Source organism: Corythoichthys intestinalis, chromosome 22, assembly GCF_030265065.1.
Source record: "Corythoichthys intestinalis isolate RoL2023-P3 chromosome 22, ASM3026506v1, whole genome shotgun sequence".
Taxonomy (NCBI): Eukaryota; Metazoa; Chordata; class Actinopteri; order Syngnathiformes; family Syngnathidae; genus Corythoichthys; species Corythoichthys intestinalis.
In genome coordinates, this window is record NC_080416.1 from 21,373,258 (window position 1) to 21,393,588 (window position 20,331).

The window sequence follows — 20,331 nt, forward strand, 5'->3', positions numbered from 1 at the left end:
AGATTAAAACAATGGCAGTGATACCTTTTCTCCTTTATGACCTGCTGGTCCTCTTGGCCCCTAAAAGTGGAGAAGGCATAAATAAGTTCTGCATAATCGATAGAATTTCCAACTATGCAAATATTTAAGACTTGAGGCTTTTTTTTGTAAAATAATGGCCTCTAACTTGTACTGCTGGAATATTGTGCTCTTGTTCATCCAGAAAATGCAGCCCTAACCAGTCTTACAAGAACATTGAACTTTAATTCGACCTTCCAAAACCTTTCATCTCAAAATTGTCCTAATAAAAACAGCGAGGACTTGTTCTAACAGGATTTTCTGTCATTTTACCTTAGATTTTTAATAGCTATATTTGCTGAAAAATGGTGTAGCCCTGATAAGATAAGGTCACATTGAATTTTACTTTGGTTTAGTCACATGTCATTGGTCAGTTCGTGACGCAACTACCATATAGTCTACAGTAGTGGTCCGTGGTGCATATGCTCCCGGGCTGCACAGAAATAATAAATAATTTATTAACGACCGCATTCTGGCCTGCGCATCGTGACACACCGATCTGCCTACTTACACAATTGACTAACCCGAGTAGAGATATGTGTGCGTCACCCTGTAGTGGTGGCCGCCATTACTGGGGTGTTTACACACCTCAGTAGCAGCCCAGCGTCAGTGAGTGTATACATTAACGTGAGTTACCTTCTGCTGGCTTCTACTACTATTGCTAATTCTGGTCGTTTTGCTGGGATTACCGCATTTTTCGGACTATATGTTGCATCTGAGTATAAGTCGCACCAGCCCAAAAATGCGCAATGAAAAGGAAAAAAAAACATAAAAGTCGCGCCGGACTATAAATCGCATTTTTGGGGGAAATTTATTTGATAGAATCCAGCACCAAGAAAAGACATGTCATCTTGAAAGGCAATTTAAAATACAATGGAGAACAACAGGCTGAATAGGTGTACGGTATGCTAACATTACATGACGCTAGAAGTTAGATCGGGCCTAAAAAATGCAGCCCGACCCGACCGGCCCCCGAGTATTAAAGTCCGACGTGGCCTGAGCCCGATCAGTTAACTTGATTTGCTTGCCCGAGCCCGAAAAAACTCAAAATTTTATGTTTTATTTGTGAATAGTTTATGTTTTTATTTGTGTACAGGCACGGGCCTGAAAAAAAAACGAAATTTTATGTTTTATTTCTGAGGACTCAGGAGAAGGAGGAAATGCGGGGATACGATGCGTGGTTGCGTTTTGTGTGATCATGTTTGTGATGATGCCGGTGCATATATGAATAATGATACCAAATTAAAGCCTGTCTTTTGTAATGAATTCTCCCAGTTAAACAAGACTAAGATGGATATTCAATAAACATTTATATCTTTTATATTTGCGTGTCTGTTCTAACAGGCGGATAGTTGATTTGACATTTATTTTAATCTCTTCGAGTTGGCAGAGAAAAAAACGTGTTTAAATAGTCTACATATTTTTATGCTAATTATAAATGCATTTACACAACAAAATAACGCTGGAAAAGTTTGTTAAATATATTTCTCGTATGAGACCAAAGTGCCACATTCGTTTACATTCAGCGAAGCCGACACAGGTTTCCGTATCTTCAGCAATCAATTTGAATCCTTTCCATATCCCACTACCGCAGTTGTTTGTTTTTCAATTACCCTGTCTTTAGTTTGTTTTCCTATAGCTGCTCCATATTGAAAAGGAAATATCAGGATGCTCGCGGAGGCCACTGCGTTCACGTGCACAGGCATGCACAGCGCCTTCTCTGTTTTGTCCAAATTATTTATTTTATTTAACATCCATACATCGTTTTAGTATAAATACATGAATATATATATATTTTTTAAAAAGTTAGCGAGAGAGAAGTCTGCCCGACCTGACTGTAAATAATCACAAATAAGTTGCTCCACATTATAAGACGCACCCTCTGCCAAACTATGAAAAAAACTGCAATTAATAGTCCAAAAAATACGGTAGTCATATAATAATAAAACTGATAGAATGTCGTCATAGAAATCAACTGAAGCCGGTATCCGTTTTTTTATTTTTAATATATCTATGTGGGCTTGTCCTCGATAATGACGTATGACGTAGGCGCATCACATTTGTTCCTGGAAATAATAAGCCCGCACACTAGTGAAGATTGAAAAACATACATCTTTGGACAGCTTTTTATAGGGAAAAGGCCACTGATGAGTCAGAAGAGGAGCCTACGCCAAGTCTACTCTACATAATATGTGGCCAAAAGTTAGCAAATGTGGCAATGAAGCCTTCAAAGCTGCTTCGGCACATAGAGACTAAGCACCCTGGAGTAATGGATAAGCCTTTGGAATTTGTTCAACGAAAAAGCGCGAGCACGGAGGACAGAAACAATTAGTGAGGGCCACCACATCAACAAAAGCGAATGCACTGAGAGCATCATACATCGTGGTGAACTGTAATGCTAATGCCAAGAAACCTTTCACGATTGGAGTAGAACTTATGCCTGCAAACAAGGATATTTGCCATCAAGTTTTAGGGGAGGCCGCTGTTAAAAAAGGTTGATACAGCGTTTGGTGAATTACATTTTCCATGCACTCAACGTTCGTTTTCAGCCCCGTCGTGTTATTTTATATTTACTGTATTTTTCTGCCACACATTGCCGGTCCATGAAAAAAGGCCAACATCACGCCGGTCCGTGGTGCAAAAAAGGTTGGGGACCACTGGTCTACAGTATAATGGCTGTTCTGCTAAAAATAGAAGTTAGTTCTGAATCAAAACCATTAGTCGTGAGTCAATATGGGATTGTTCAGGGTTCAGATCTGGCCCGTGGTTTGCCAATTAACAACAGACGATCTAAAATTTGTAAAGCATATGTAAAAGGAATCTAATGGTTCTGATTATGTTTTTTTTTTTTTTTTTTTTTTTTTTTAAACAATTCTTAAAAATATCTTACCCGATCACCAGGTAATCCATCAGCCCCTTCAACACCTGGTTTACCCTGTTAGAACACATATCATCAATTAAAACAATGACTTAACAATTATGTGTCGAAACAAAATAACCTACCATGTCTCCTTTTGCACCACCGGGTGGACCAGGAGGGCCCTTAAGGAAGAGAACACATTTGTTTATTTGAACTCATCGGGTGTTTCAAACACTTTCTCAATTTAATGTCATAATTAATTCCAGTACTGTGTAGACAATAGAAAACATTGTTTTAATGGCATCTTAGTGAATTTACTTAATTTACTCACTGCTGGACCTGGCTTTCCAACTCCGGGTAGGCCTGGAGGTCCAGGCATTCCCGGCTCCCCAGCCAAGCCTTCAGGACCCACTGATCCTGAGGCGCCCTAAAATAAAGTTGAACCCGGATATGTTTTATATGGATGTGGCAGTGTAGATGTGACACACAGGTTGATCGAGAGGTAGCGAGGATTTAATGCACACAGACCTTCTGTCCCTTGGGGCCGACAACACAGATGGAGCCTGCTCGACCCTGGAAAATGATGACAGACAGAAAGAAATGTGACAGCGTCAGTACAGGTCAGTGACATAATCAATGTCAGCCCAAGTGACGGAATGAGCTCTCAAGCTCGCTATCTTCCAAAATTGTGAAAGACATCTGGTGATTTCCCACATTTGCTTGACATCGGAAAACCGAAACTAATCAACAAGGGAATATTCTAGCTTGTGAGAGGCATTATCTTTCGCATTTGCACCAATTTCTGCCTGCCTAATTCAAGTCACATCAACAAGCACATTTATATTCACTATGTCGGATGGATGGCAGCTTAAGAAGAATCTATCCTCTGCCAAATCCATCTGTCGCAAAAACCACTTAGCCTGGTGAACGACTGAATGCGAGTGTCTGATGCTGGAACCAGGGGGATATCTCGGAACAGACGTACGTGTTGTAATTTGTTCCTCAAAACTTTCCATTGCGTCTGCAGGATCACCACTCTGAACAGGGAAGATTAAAAGGTTTAAATCTTCCTGAATAGGGGGCTGCCTTCGTGCCAGACGGAGATCCTAGTCAATGAGGCGGCATTGATTGTGCAAGCTTTGTTGCTCTAGTCTAATCTAGACTGACTGCAAGATGTGGCAGAGAGGGGGTATGAGATATCAATGGGAGTCGGAGTTTAAAGATTAATGCAATATAAATTGAGCGAATATATGCCCTTAGCCAGATAAAAAGTGCCTGTGTGCGCTGATATCTGCCCATAAGTATGCTTTGTAAGCACAAGCTCAATTTGGAATTTACTTGAATGCATCAATTTTTTGTGCACATGCTCATGTTGTAAGAAAATAATCCAGTTTGCACATAGGCTTGAGTAGGGTGCCCGGAAAAGTCCTGTTATTACGTGACCTCCAGAGCGTCCGGCCGGGTTTCATAAATTCATGAAAATGTCCGGTTTTTCACAAGACCAATTTGAAGAGAAACCCTCCGGCCGCTATCAGGCATGAAAATGGGTCAGGGGTTTTAAAAAGGTGAGAAGAGTGTGGAGGAAATATGCTCCGGTAGGGCTGTCCCAAACGATTAATTCTCCCGATCAGTCAGCCGACTATTGTTACAATTAGTCGACTAATATACAGTATATATATTTTTAATAATTTAGAATGAAATTTTTGTTGACACTTATTAATTCACAAAAACATTTTGGAACACTCAAATTCTTTATTTAAGTACAAATAAACATGTAAATAACAATAATTAATCACACATGAACACTGAGGTCAAATGCTGATAGTAGGCCTGAACGATATTGGGAAAAAAAACTATCATTGCGATTTTTTGGGGAGTTTGCGATTTTATATTGCGATATTAAAATGGCAAAATTTTAACCAAATAACTTGAATAGCTCCGTTTGGGACAGCTGCACTGTTGACGAAGAAAAACATTTTGGTCGCGCTGCCTAGCAGGAGGGAGAGTGAGACACTGTGGTGCTGTATAAGCATGAAGCAGAAAAACATGAATGTGTGTTGTTTTTAAATTCCGATGCTCTGAAAAATGGAGCCATCGGCCCTAGTTTTTATAAGTCCGTTTAATCCAGGATCTGCACACTTGCTGCGTTGATGAAGTAAAGCAAAAGTTTAAATATTGAAAAAAAAGAAAAAAATTGCACGTCCTGCGATGTGACTATTGCGCATGCGCAAATTGCGATGGCGATGTTCAAACGATATATTGTGCAGGCTTAGTTGATAAAATTTACTACTGCAAAAAATGGAATGTAAATAGATTAAGAACACTGACTTCGCCTTTCCAACATTATTCAAAACAATTCTTATAAAAAAATGTCTAGCATTATTATTATAGTATACTACTATATATATAATATTATTATAATAATTATATTAATTGCAAATCATAATTTTTAAAAAGGGTGTCATTTTAAAGTTATTCTTAGTGTAAAATCTGAATTCTGTAGTATTAGAGTATTTACATATTATAGTATTAATTCTGATGTATGTGGGATTAACTCCAGAAATCGTTATTCATGACAAACGTGACCTGCCTTTATTTTGAAATGTTCACCGGAACTACGTTCGCTAAACCGCTAACAACTTTACACTCCGCAAAAAGCACTTTTCGTCATTGCTTGTGGTGTCACTAATAGATTTTTTTGGTCATTTTTTTCGTTTGCAAATGCTGTAAACCAGCGATTTTTCATGTTTGAAGTGTCACATTTTAACCGCAAGTTTGCGTTTTGGAAAAGACTATGTTTTATAGCAGGCTAACGTAAGTTGTCTTTTTTCCCCCAGTAGTATCAGTGTAGCAATGCTAACGTTTACAGTGTTTAATATAGATGATTTTCCTTATTTTGTATGTGTGAACTGTAATTCTACGGCATGTTGTTGACCAATAAACATCTGGACACAACAACTGGAGTCTCATATGTCATTTACACGCACGCGCAAATGTAAGCACGCACGCGGTGATAAAACGCAGCTGTGAAAATTATCGCCCTCATTTTTATTTACTTTGCGATAAATGGGTTCATTGCATATCGCGACAGGCTTAGCAACTTCAGTAAAACATGTCGTTAGTTAGTTAGATGGATTTACGACCCCCCCCTAAAAATTTTCTTCTCGGAGCTACACAATTCACATAGGTCACCCCTTTTTGACTTCAAAACGGCGAATTTCGCCGAAAGGTGAGTGATTTTCATGCCTGTAGGAGGCAGCGCCTGCCTGAGTTGACATGGCTCCTACTAGTAGGGGCGGGAGAAGGAGTAGATCTTCTTTTTTGTTGGCAGTTTACCCTTTGTTTCATGGGGAATTACAACCATCTACTGACGGTTTGGCGAGACATCAGACTACAGTAAGGAGTTCAATAAGGAGTTCTAAAACGTGGCTCCTTACACCTTTCTGTAAGTTTATCTCCTGTTAATGTCGATCACGTGTCTTCTGTTGTATACTGTATAGGGTTATATGTGTACATAGAGTTGCAGTATATTTTATGAGTCTTGTAATTATTCTGCGTTAGTTTATTTGGTTGAATGCTAGTATTATTGTTCTAAGTAGCTGTGTTTCTTATGAGTTTTTTTTTTTTTTTTTTTTACGATAAATTCGTATATAATGGCAACTATTGACTTCTGTCGGAGATTTTTACTAGTGTAATCTGTAAAATCCCGTTTGGTGTCACATCTCTGCGCTGCTGATGACTGTAAACTTTTATTGCAACGTCTGATTTTGCCTTGGCTCCCGTACTCGCTAATAAGGTAGCAATCAGTGAGCTCAGCCACGCTAGGCATTATGGGCAATGTAGTTTTGAACTGCTGCGTTTGGAAACACGCTGGTTGAATAGCTTGTCAATTTATTTCGGTTATTGTTTGCGTACAGACATTGAATGAGAGTAAAAATTCAGTGGGAATAACAATTTGTCAACGACAATTGTCGTGATAGTCATTTTAAAAAATGTTGAGTTGGCACATAGCATACTGTGTGTGTGTATTGACTGGACTACCTTTCCATGGGCCTGCATTATATATATATATTTTAAATCATTATTCGTTTTTTTTTTTTTTTTTTTTTTTTTTTTTTTAATTGTTTGATTTTTTTTTTTTTAGGAAGAATAAAGCCTGTTGAGTAACCAGTTGAGTAAAAAAAAAAAGTGGGTGATCTAGGCATCTTTGAGTGATCTTTCAATTCAAGTATCTCGAGGCCGGGTCGAGTGTTCTCTTTCTTGGAAATCAAAATATGGTCACCCTAGCCTAGAGTAATGCAGTTCTGGTTTCAATCAACTAGTTAATTCCCCAGAGAACACATTGCAAACAAAATAAGAAACAGAAAAAAATACCAACATCCTTTCCTGGAGTGCCTGTGAGACCCTGTGGACCAATGTCTCCCTTTTGACCTTTGAGACCCTGGCAAGAGGCGCATAAAGCGATGAGAATCACACTGAGGTAGAGAGGGGGAATAAAATTGACAACAGGTCTGCCTGGTTTCTTAAACCTTTCACCTTGAATTCAGCTGCTTCACCCCAGTTGGCAGGCAGCATCTGCGGGGGGTAGAAACATGCAAGGCCTAAATCAATGACCTGGTTCAAAAAAGTGCATATCACACACACCACTGGTGCATAACAAAACAACACAGCAAAAAGTCAGCCATCCTTGAGGACAACTAGCAAGAAACCAATGCTTCACAACACACACAGACCTGAAAGGATGCATGCATAATGCAGACAGAACACAGGCATGACACCGAGGTATACTTTACAATTTAGATCCACTAAAATCTTATTCAACCCTAACCGCGCTGACACTTGCAGTGCAGACACTTTGACTCACCAGTGAATAAAAACATGACGCATACATCATTCACAGTAAAAAGAGGTTTTGAGTTAAGTTTGTGAGCGGTTAGAAGGATTTCAATGCCGTGGGAGGTTGCGCCGTGACCTGTAGCGGAGGATTGGCACTCACCATCTCGCCTTTCTCTCCTTTCTGGCCCTTGGTTCCCTCCGAACACTAAGGTTACAGACACACAGTTGGCATGTTTTATTACTGGAGGCCAGTTTTGGCCAAGCTTCAAATACAGCCGAATTACGGGAAATTCTTTTTGCTGTATAACAGCACAGTGTTAATGAGCAAGATGGCGTTAAAAGTTACTTACTGGACTTGAATGGAAGCCAGAACAGTCATCACCCTAGGAGAGAGAGTTAAAAAAAAATATTATTATTTTGTCCCACTTACTGCACAAGGCATGTCAGGGCACGTAATGACATCCCACATTCCACTTTTATTAGTCCTTCTGTACTCCCAATGGCACAAACGAAGACTCACCCTGTTGCCTTTTTCCCCTTTGATCCCAGAAATCCGAGCAAGATTTAGGACCTGAAACAACGCACGTATGAATCAATCCAAAATGTCACAAATATGCAAAAAGAATTTGAATGCATCACATCCATAAAGAATATTGATAAGGGGATTGGTTAATGAAATGTGAAAATTCCAGCCGATGTATAATGCACTCACACGAATAGTTCAAATTACACGGAAAACATTTATTTCTGTTTCTGTATTTACCAGGTGGTGGCACTATTTCATAAAAATAAACACTCCTGCACTGCTACAGTTCACAGTTAAAGTGCATATGATGTGTGGACATGCACTCACATATGACCACATAACACCCATGGGAGACAGGGATCTGTAAGAATGTTTGACGACTGAGTGGAGCAGATGTTCAGCAACAAGAGGGCTTGCGCACAAAAAATGGATAGTGACTTAAAAACAAAATTAAGTCTTTTAGAATGTAATATAATTAAACAGTGTGTCCTGTCCACCTACTGTTTCTGTGAGCTTTAACAAACCATAAAGTGTCTTAAGGGCTCTGTGACTGTTAATCTGCATGCAGGCCGATGGGAAAAGACACATACACTGCTGGCCAAAAGTACTGGCGCCCCTGCAATTCTGTCAGATAATGCTCAATTACTCCCAGAAAATGATTGCAATTACAAATGCTTTGGTCGTAATATCTTCAATTATTTTGCTTGCAATGAAAAAACACAAAATAGAAAGAAAAAAAAAAATTACAACAATAATCGCTTCTGATATCCATCAATGAGTTTCTTACAGTGCTCTGCTGGAATTTTAGACCATTCTTCTTTGGCCAACTGCTCAAGGTCTTTGAGATTTGAAGGGTGCCTCCTCTAAACTGCCATTTTCAGATCTCTCCACAGGTGTTCTATGGGATTTAAATCTGGTTTCATTGCTGGGCACTTTAGAAGTCTCCAGTGCTTTCTCTCTAACCATTTTCTAATGCTTTTTGAAGTGTGTTTTGGGTCATTGTCCTGTTGGAAGACCCATGACCTCTGAGGGAGACCCAGCTTTCTCACACTGGGCCCTATATTATGCTGCAAAATTTGTTGGTAGTCATCAGACTTCATAATGCCATGCACACACAGTCCAGTGCGAGAGGTAGCAAAGCAACCCCGGCATGTTTGACTGTGGGGACCTTGTTCATTTCTTTGAAGGCCTCATTTTTTCCCTGTAAACTATTTTCCCTTTCCCAAGAAGCTCTACTTTTGTTTCATCTGACCAGAGAACATTCTTCCAAAACATTTTTGGCTTTCTCAGGTAAGTAAATTGCAGGACAGCTTGAACTTGTTTGGATGTTAGTCGAGGTTCTTTATCCACCATCCGCACAATCGTTCGTTGAAATCTCTCGTCAATTTTATTTTCAGTCCACATCTAGGGAGGTTAGTCACACTGCCGTGGGCTTTAGACTTATTAGTGGCACTGCGCACGGTTGACACAGGAACATTCAGGTCTTTGGTCTTGAGATTGCCCATGCTTCCTCACAATTTTGCTTCTCAAGTCCTCAAGCAGTTCTTTGGTCTTCTTTCTTTTCTCCATGCTCAATGTGGTACACACAAGGACACAGGACAGAGGTTGAGTCAACTTTAATCCATTTTAACTGTCTGCAAGTGTTATTTAGTTATTGCTACAACCTGTAATGTGCCACAGGTAAGTAACAGGTGCTGTTAATTACATAAATTAGAGAAGCATCACATTTTTTTCAAAGGGTGCCAATACTTTTGTCCGGCCCATTTTTGGAGTTTTGTGTAAAACGATAATGATTTAATTTTTGTTCTCTTTTTTTGTGTGTTTTTTCATTGGAACCAAAATAAATGAAGATATAACTACCAAAGCATTTGTAATTGCAATCATTTTCTGGGAGAAATTGAGCATTATCTGACAGAATTGCAGGGGTGCCAATACTTTTGGCCAGCAGTATAGGACTTTTCGTCTCCTCCCCCTTACAGTTGTTAAAACCTAAACCTAAAGCCATCAGTGGCAGCGATGACTCACAGTTTCCAAGCTCTCCTCTCTGATAGTGCTCTTAGTGAGGCCCTTTTAGTGAGAACCTTGGATGGTTTGCTTGTGTTGTTTAGAAGGAATAATAGTAAAGCCACTTTCATTGTATGTCATGCCTCAGGCATCTTTAAAGTGAAGGAGTTTGAAGTGTTTTTTTTTTTCTTTTTTTAAATACAATTTTAGATTTTTGCATTTAACTCTTTTTGTGCATTATTTGAATATCAAAATGTTTCTCAATGTTCTGCTTGTGCTCTTCATACATTTAAGTCTCGGCTAAAAACACACCTTTTTAGACTCGCCTTTTACAAAGATTAGTATAGCCTGGTTTTATTAGCTTAAGGGCTTTTTTAATGTTTTTTCGATTTTATCGGTTTTATTGTTTTACTTGCTGGAATGTTATTGCGATGCGCTCTTTGTTTTATTTTATTTTTTAAAATGTCATTGTATAATATTTTCCTGCCTTTTATTTATCTTGAGCCATGTTTTGTTGTAAAGCACTTTGAGGGCCTTTCGGGTTTTGTAAAGGGCTATATAAATACATTTTGATTGATTGATTGATTGATTGATTGACAAAAAGATTCTAAAGGCCATCTTAATTAATACATAATATGTATATATTATACATATTATGTTTAGTTTGTACTTGTACAAATTTAGAGGGAATAGTAGTAATGCCACTTTTATTGTATGCCATGCCTCAGACATCTTCAAAGTGGAGGAGTTTGAAGTATTTCATTTTTTTAAATAATACAATGTTAGATTTTTTTGTATTTGCTTCGTGCTGTGCTATATTTGAATACAAAAATGTTTCTCAAGTGTCTGGTTGTGCTCTTCATACAAAAGGATTTCTAAAGGCTACAGTATGTACGTGTACATATTGTGCAAGTTATGTACTTGTACAAATGTATTCACTTCCATTATCTCCTTAGGGAAGAATATTCATTAAATTACAAAAAAAGAATAAAGGCAACCAGAAGTACAGAGTGAATTTTGCATGCCTTTGAATGTTTGACTGTACCTAAAAAATAATATTATTAAAACATTTTTTTTAATCTAAAACCCCAAAATCCCTCAACTAAATGCAATGTTCTGCAAAATCTTAATCTGTGACATTTTTTTATGCACAACACGATTTGGGGTTTTGTATGGGTCTCCTTTTCAAACAGATTAAATATACTGCTGATTTTTGGACCTCAGAGTTTTACCTCACAAATTCAAGAGTTATTCCATTAAAAGTAAGTGGAACAAGAACACCGCGGTGGAAATTACTTTCCGACGTAGCTTTAGTTAGGGCGACTGAACAGAAGCCAATTTGACCCTCAGATTCAATTTATTAAAATAATTACATTTCATATATCAAGTATGCTATGGTCTGATTCCTAGGGGTGAAATTCATATTTTTTTCTTTGAAAAACAGATGCTCTTGCAATTTGTCCACATTTGTTCACTTATGTGTCTTTGCAAGGAGTGCTTGGGCCCCAACCCAAATAACCTATATTGAGGAAGTCGGGGAAGGTGCCCAGGTGCACAGGAGCAACATAATGAAGCGTCTAGAGTTTGTGTTCTATTTGTGAAAAGAACATGCATTTTGTTGGTGAATGACAACATTTATCAGGCATGCATAACTCCCGAGTGAGACACATAATGAGGTGAAAATCAATCCTCAGTCAGTCAAAAGGATGGGTGAGGGAGCAAGGGCGAAACAAAGGAACAGTAGTTTTTTGTTTTTTTTTAACATCATACATCAACATAAGAAACAAAGCTTCGGCTACAAATACATGGCCTGCATGAATGGGTAGAGATCACCCAATTACACACTAGGATGTTTTTAAATCCACCCATTATGATTATCAATTTACCACATGAAATATGACAAGTGATAAAAAAAAGCTTCTGAAAGAAGACTCACTTGTTCTGCTAGATCTTTGGATGAGATGATTTCCTTTTGTGAAAAAGGTAGAGGTTAGTTAAAAACAAAAAATATATACCGGTATTTGTATTTTGCTCTCAGGGGAAAGTCTGTTCAAATTCAATTAAAAGGACCATAAAATAAAACTAAAATAAGTCTTTGCAGTCTGGAAGCATAGAATAAAATACTACATAAAAGTTAAAAATAAATCGCTCTTAAAGATTATACAACTGTATTACAGAAGACAGTTCGGTACAACTGAACTGTACTTAGAGAAATATTCTTTAGCAAACCACTAGATGGAGCTTGTGTACAACTAGTTCTACTCATAACACCATTTGAGAATTACTGAACTTGTTTAAATAGACCCTACTCACATGACGTCACAACCACGCCTCCGCACCATATTGTCCGTCTACTCGTCGTGTTGACGCATTACCGCTACGTAAATTCCTCCTTTATTATGGCGTGTTTTTCTGCTCGTTATCATTAATAATCAAAATAGTGAAGGCGTGTGTGGCGGTTGGTTGCAATAACAGAGAAGATAGACGGAGAGACTTGAAGTTCTACCGTATTCCGAGAGACCCGGAGAGGAGAGCGAGATGGACTGCTGCAATTCGACGAGAAAACTGGGCTCCAAACAATTACCACAGATTATGTAGTAGTCATTTTATATCTGGTAAGATGCATTTAATATACATTTAGAAGGTTTTGGGCTGACAACCACAATTAAGATCATTGCGAGGCTAATCGCCGACAACATACAGTTTCAAATTCAAGTTGCTTATTTCTTCCACCATCATTACAATTTGAATAATATTTAGCTGGTACCAAGTGAAAGAAGCTGGCCTCATCTACGGATCATCAGTTAAACAGGTGTGTCCAAACCTTTTGCAAAGGGGGCCAGATTTGGTGTGGTAAAAATGTGGGGGGCTACCTTGGCTGATTTACATAGAACAATATATTTAGACTAATTTTAGCAAGCCCTTCTGTGTGTCACATTTGCTTTATTATTTTTTTAAATTCATAATTTCAACAGTCTCGTTTTGTGGCGTTCTCTTTCGACACTCGGGCTCTTGCGAAATACTGCTGCTGTGAAATTAAACTAGCTTCAAGTTGCTATAATTTCTCGCTGCGTATCTTCCCTGTAATGTTGTCGTACATGTCAGCGTATCTTGTTCGGTAATATAATTATCGCGTCACATCGAACTCTTTGAAAACAGCGACTGTCTCTTTGCAAATGAGGCAGACACAGTTGTTGCGTGTTTTATTGAAGAAATAGTCCAATATCCACCTATCCTTGAAGCGTTGGCCATCGCAGTCAACTTTTTTTTTAATTGATTGTCGCCATTTTAGAAAATTGAAAGTGAGGGGTCACACGGAGTAATGTTGCTTAGAGTGCTGCTCTTACAGTTTTTCAAACTTTCGTGAGAATAGGCTGATTTTGTGTGGACAAGATAGTTGTAGATATCAGGGTAGCAGATGTCAGGCAGAGAGGGCGAAGACAGCGGGTCGAAAAATATCGATTTAGGCATCAAATATGGATCTGGCGAATGGATAGACTGAAGCTTTTCCACATAACGCCTTTTATGCAACGCATCCAATGAGTTTACAGCGTCTGAAAGCACCGGGGCTTCCATGAATTGCACTATAAATTGCACGACAAATTGAAACCATTGAGAATACGGATAAACAAAGACTGACAATATGGCGGCCGGATACAGCGACACGTCATTCTGTGACGTTGGTGAGTAGGGTCTATAGCTAGTCACGTAGGGAAATACTGCAACATTGCATAGCAGTCGTTCTCAAATGGCAGGGTGCGGCCTCCTGTGGGGCGCGGTGTGATGCAAAGTTAGGCGTGTATGACCTCGGGGATATACAGTACTTTTTTCCCCGCACTTGTATTAAGTGGAATTGCATATGCACTACAGTAGATGGCAGTGATGCTCTTATTGTCAGAGTGTGACCAAGAAGTATCAGCTCTCTGTGTGGGTTTGTTAACACCAAGCACGTACACAAGCATGACAAAGCAAAAGATATGAAGTGCTTTTAAAAAACACTTAAACATTTTTTTTTAAATGTATAAAACAGGGTTAAAAAGAAAGGCTGAACGAGACAGTGATAATGAGACACAGTAAAGTCTCTCGAAATCTAAGAACAAGAATTATGACCAAACATATGTAGCGCTTCGCTTCACTGTGACTATGGTGGTAGACAGAGGGAGACCGGTGTGTTTATGGTGTCTAAAAATGTTGCATTGGACAACATGAAGTCAAATAAAATGAATGCGTCACTCACAGACATTACATCCCGATAACGCTCATAAACCACTTGAGTTTTTTGGGAGGGTAAGAAAACAGACTTAAAATCTTAAAGAAATTACCAGCATCATAAGAAAAATCCTGCAGCTGTTTAACAATGCTATCTGAACCAAAAAAACAGCATTTCAGACATGCAGTCAATATCTGCTACTCACACTGTGCTGAACGATTTCTTGTTTATGTGGGGAAAAAAGCACAATTAAAAGTCAAGTCAATATCTTGTGTGTTTTTGAAACGGAAAATGACTTTAAGTGGATCCACTGGAAATAGAAATTGAACAGAAATATGTCTTGGCTGCATAAATCTGTGATAATGCCAAGAAGAGTAAGCGGCTTTGAACATTTTTCTAAGGTATACAACACTTATCAGCGCATTAATATGCAGGCAGCATTTACAAAAACTGATTAGAGATGGGACAAGGGTGACAGGTGAGTGTGGGAATGAAATAGATGACACAATCAAGTTGTTTTCTGCAACCATATTTAGAATTGATTAGTGGTTAACGATAATGATAATATCTAATCTACTATACTGTACTCAATGTTCCATTAAAATGACAGATGAAACTAGTGGAAATGCACCCCTGTGTAGTTGTGGAAGAACTACATCAACATTTAACAGGTAGAAAATTCACCAGGAAAATTATTTTAAGAAAATAATGTCCTATTGTTTGGAAGAATTTTTTTGCCGTGGTTTGAGGAGGCCTGTGTATACTGATCAATTGCTGTATTTATTTTAAATTAAATAAGAAGTTCTAAGACAAAATCTGACTAGTTTGAATGGGCAACAGCTAGTGTGCTCGGGTATACTGTATAATATACGTAAAAACCTTTAAAACTATTGTAGTACCCTATGTGTACAATTTGTTACCTGGCTAAAAGTGTTATCCAAGTCATTCTCCGCGGCCCGTCGGCTCTTGGAGGCATCCGGTGGGCACTGTAACCATGAAGGACAAACATTTAAAAATAATAATATTAACATTAATTTTTACCATAAAATCTCTCAAAGATTTCAACACAATGAAGTTGTTAGTACATATGTGTAGCAATACAATGATGAATAATTTGAACATTCTTGATAGAATACTTTCGGTGCAAACTTGCACAAGAACCCATGATCATAATATAGCTTATCTGTAGAGGACCTTTGAGGAGTTATTGCAATTTAATATTTTATGGCGCATGAGAACATGTGTATGGCCATGTCTGAACAGAGTTTAATAGAGCTGATTAGTTAGTTTTTCAGAAATGTTTTGGAAGCCATCAAAGCAATCCCTTTGGTTTTTTTTTATACCATGAGCATATACAGCATGATGTTTAATAAAAATTTGTGAAGGATAAGTGAAGCTGTGAAGGGGAAAACACAGACAACAATGAAAAAGCAGTTTCTGCTCTTGCACTCCTCTTTAAAAGAAACTGCTGTACTTCAAGCTAAAACAACTGTTGTGTTTGATAGAACAATATGTCTATATGCTGCCACAGCAGATTCATGGCACATTAAACCCCCGAACTATTTTTAATTTGTCCGTTTTACCCTGAAAATCCCCGTTTACAGACGTCACGCAACCGCTTTTGTTTCAGATGAAAAAGGAAGAAGTCTGATTATTAAGGCGTCATTCACTAGCTGTCTAGCTTTGGAAAAAGTAGACGCTTCGGAGTGAGGACAGCATAGACAAATTTAAATGACAGTAGAGTGAAATGCCCACTACAGTCCTTATGTACCGTATGTTGAATGTATATATCCATCTTGTGTCTTATCTTTCCATTCCAACAATTTATTTTACAGAATATATATATAATTTACAGAAAAATATGGCATATTTTATAGATGGTTTGAATAGCGATTAATTGCGATTAATTAATTTTTAAGCTGTAATTAACTCGATTAAAAATTTTAATCGGTTGACAGCCCTAATATATATATATATATATATATATATATATATATATATATATATATATATAATGTATTGCTAATCAATAATCCGCCTTGAACAAACGTAACAGTGACATTGTATGTTAATATTTTGCAGGAACATGATGAAAGCTATCAACCCGAAGTACACACATCCCACCAGGGACTACTTATAGCGTATAGTATAATGTAGAATTTGCGTTGTTGTATATAATGTGTTGTCTGTGAGCTTTAGAAAAATAAACATTGTTGTGAAAGTGCACTCTTACGGAAAGAAACTTCGTCACATTCAAGTTCAAAGACTAATATTTATGTACAAGTTAAAAATAGCCGTGTGAGAAGTTCATATAATTTAAAAAATCGAGAAGACACAAACACAACTGTGAAATTTCAAAATTCCCAAATTGGAATCGAGAATCGTTTGGAACCAGAATCGAAACGTGGAGTCGGAATTGGAATAGGAATCATTCAATTTCAAACGGTGCCCAACCCTATTTATAACTGGTACTCTACTTTGCTTGTTGTGGAAAACAGCAACTAAAGAGCAAATAATCTTCAAGAACCTATAAAAATCAAATGGTAGAAATCTTACTCGAGCTCCAGGTATCTCACAACAGGTCTCCTGGCTGGCAAGGGCTGGATTGCAATAGAGCACCACCTGCTGAATGTCCATCTGAGAGACACAGAGGAAGAAAGATAAATAATCTAAGCGTAAATGAGGCGGTAAACAAAGTTGAGAGCCAATTAAGCGTTCATTTATATAAAGTGTTCACAAAGCTCTTTGTCAGGAGGTTTTTGTGTGCGTGTGTGTGTATGAATACCCATTTCCTGTGTTAACCAAATACCCTGCATGCTTTCAGACTAATGATGTTAATTGATCTTTAAACTAATATAAATGCCAGGATTACTGGATCTATTCAGCGTTAATAGGCTGGCTCACGGCACGCTCATTCTCCCAGGTAGTCTGCTTGCTTTTTAATCATGACTGAACTAGATTGCCTCATCGAGAAAAAAAAAACAGCACCCTAGAGCATAGTATATAGTCCAAAAAAGACATTCAAATAGTAGCCTGATATTCACGTGTGCATCTTCCTTCATTATTTGGTCAATGAAGTGTCTTGAAATATGCACATGTGCTGTTAAAAAACTTCATCAAAGGTGTTACAAAGAACCACAATTCTGTCTGTATGTAATGCAAACAAGCATCAAATTAAGAAAACAGTGTATATTAGTTTAAGATGTTTTAAAGTGGCATATTTGACTAAGTGACATTAACAACATGATGTGAGCTACAGTATATAAAGTTGACATACATCCTTTTACACCTTTTCACAACTGTGTTCAATGCATCGCTGGTCTTAAAAGGCAGTTCAAAACATGTTGAGAAATTATCCTGAGCGATAATAGGAGGGGGGGGTGACAACAAAAAAACTTGATTAATGTTCAAGTAGAAATATTAATGCTGCACGTGCTGCAGCAGTTTAAGAAGATTGTAAAACTATCAGCATTTAAGACTTGAGATTAGATTGGGTTTCTACAAAAGCTTTCAATCAATAATTTAAAAAAAATGACAGCATACTATATTCCTAGCTTTTAGGAGATTCAACTCAAAACCATACCTGCACAGGCCCAGCATCCGCAGCTCGAATACCCATTAGAGTATGCCCATCAGGGTGCAGTTTTCCACGGTGCTCTATGGGCTGTGTCTCGGTGTGGCTGCAGTCCACGAGGAGGGAAGCAGAATCCCTTTGCACACTGAGGGCCACCTTGTGCCAGCGTAAATCCAGCAGAGATTCCACACCCTCATTAGCGAAGACACAGCTCACCAGGTCATCTGTGATTGCAGCCCGTCTGGCTCTCAACGACAGGGTGCCATCTGGGCCATTGAGGTCTACGGAAAGCTACATTTAAGGCAAATATAATTTTAGAGCCGGAGCGCCAATACAAAGAAAAATGAATATGCAAATACACTTAAGGCTAGTAAATTTGAAACTGACAGAAATCAGTGTCAGTGAAGAGTAATATCTACATGAAGCAACCACTTCACGGAGGTGTAGAACACACACATAAGGATGATTTAAAAAGGAAGACATTAATTACACACACGAGCAGCAGACCCGATAAATCATTCCTAATGAGGGGACCGGGCCTCCATTCATCATACATATTGAGTATTTAAATCTGGCTTCTAGTGATTATAGGTACTCCGAGGAACTCCTGTGCTTCATCATGCTACACACATGCATGAATAACAATGAAGGGGAACACCTTGAAGCAGGAAATGTTTGAATGGATGAGCATGAAAAGAAGGCGAGAGAGTTGATTCAAACAAAGAATATGTACGGTCACAGCACTAGGAACATACAGTGGGGCAAATAAGTATTTAGTCAACCACTCATTGTGCAAGTTCTCCCACTTGAAAATATTAGAGAGGCCTGTAATTGTCAACATGGGTAAACCTCAACCATGACAGACAGAATGTGTGTGTGTGTGTGTGTGTGTGTGTGGGGGGGGGGGGACAGAAAATCACATTGTTTGATTTTTAAAGAATTTATTTGCAAATCATGATGGGAAAATAAGTATTTGGTCAATGCCAAAAGTTAATCTCAATACTTTGTTGTTGCTGGTATGTTGGCCCCTTCTTCCATGAAGATCTCCTCGAGAGCAGTGATGTTTTGGGGCTGTCGTTGGGCAACACGCACTTTCATCTCCCTCCACAGATTTTCTATGGGATTGAGATCTGGAGACTGGCTAGGCCACTCCAGGACCTTGAAATGCTTCTTATGAAGCCACTCCTTCGTTGCCCTGGCTGTGTGTTTGGGATCATTGTCATGCTGAAAGACCCAGCCACGTCTCATCTTCAATGCCCTTGCTAATGGAAGGAGATTTTCATTAAAAATCTGTTGATACATGGCCCCATTCATTCTTTCCTTTACACAGATCAGTCGTCCTGGTCCCTTTGCAGAAAAACAGCCCCAAAGCATGATGTTTCCACCCCCATGCTTCACAGTGGGTATGGTGTTCTTCGGATGCAATTCAGTATTCTTTCTCCTCCAAACACGAGAACCTGTGTTTCTACCAAAAAGTTCTATTTTAGTTTCATCTGACCATAACACATTCTCCCAGTCCTCTTCTGGATCATCCAAATGCTCTCTAGCGAACCGCAGACAGGCCTGGACGTATACTTTCTTCAGCAGGGGGACACTTCTGGTAGTGCAGGATTTGAGTCCCTGGCGGCGCATTGTGTTACTGATAGTAGCTTTTGTTACTGTGGTCTCAGCTCTCTGTAGGTCTTCACTAGGTCCCCCCGTATGGTTCTGGGATTTTTGCTCACCGTTCTTGTTATCACTTTGACGCCACGGGGTGAGATCTTGCATGGAGCCCCAGATCGAGGGAGATTATCAGTGATTTTGTATGTCTTCCATTTTCTAATAATTGCTCTCACAGTTGATTTCTTTACACCAAGCGTCTTACCTTTTGCAGATTCAGTCTTCCCAGCCTGGTGCAGGTCTACAATTTTGTCTCTGGTGTCCTTCAACAGCTCTTTGGTCTTGGCCATAGTGGAGTTTGGAGTGTGACTGACTGAGATTGTCGACGGGTGTCTTTTATACCGATAATGAGTTAAAACAGGTGCCATTAATACAGGTAACGAGTGGAGCTTCGTTAGATTTCGTTAGACCTCGTTCGAAGAAGTTAGACTTCTTTGACAGCCAGAAGTCTTGCTTGTTTGTAAGTGACCAAATACTTATTTTTCACTCTAACTTGGAAATAAAATTCTTTAAAAATCAGGCAATGTGATTTTCTGTTTTTTTTTTTTTTTTTTTTTTTTCTGTCTCTCATGGTTGCGGTTTACCCATGTTGACAATTACAGGCC

At 38.6% G+C, this 20,331-nt stretch overlaps 1 protein-coding gene across 3 annotated transcripts in view; it reads right to left on the reverse strand.

Annotated features, from left to right (window-relative positions):
- col16a1 (collagen, type XVI, alpha 1) overlaps positions 1-20,331 on the reverse strand; it is a 158,553-nt gene that overhangs the window by 37,574 nt on the left and 100,648 nt on the right. For all 3 annotated transcript variants that reach the window (XM_057827320.1, XM_057827319.1, XM_057827321.1), the window contains 14 exons: positions 18,077-18,358; positions 17,050-17,130; positions 15,414-15,479; positions 12,220-12,252; positions 8,274-8,324; positions 8,104-8,136; positions 7,914-7,958; positions 7,454-7,492; positions 7,296-7,358; positions 3,446-3,490; positions 3,249-3,344; positions 3,061-3,099; positions 2,948-2,992; positions 25-60 (listed from right to left, as the gene is read on the reverse strand). In XM_057827320.1, coding sequence (XP_057683303.1) covers positions 25-60; positions 2,948-2,992; positions 3,061-3,099; positions 3,249-3,344; positions 3,446-3,490; positions 7,296-7,358; positions 7,454-7,492; positions 7,914-7,958; positions 8,104-8,136; positions 8,274-8,324; positions 12,220-12,252; positions 15,414-15,479; positions 17,050-17,130; positions 18,077-18,358 — 954 coding nt within the window. The remainder of the gene's footprint in view (positions 1-24; positions 61-2,947; positions 2,993-3,060; positions 3,100-3,248; positions 3,345-3,445; positions 3,491-7,295; positions 7,359-7,453; positions 7,493-7,913; positions 7,959-8,103; positions 8,137-8,273; positions 8,325-12,219; positions 12,253-15,413; positions 15,480-17,049; positions 17,131-18,076; positions 18,359-20,331) is intronic.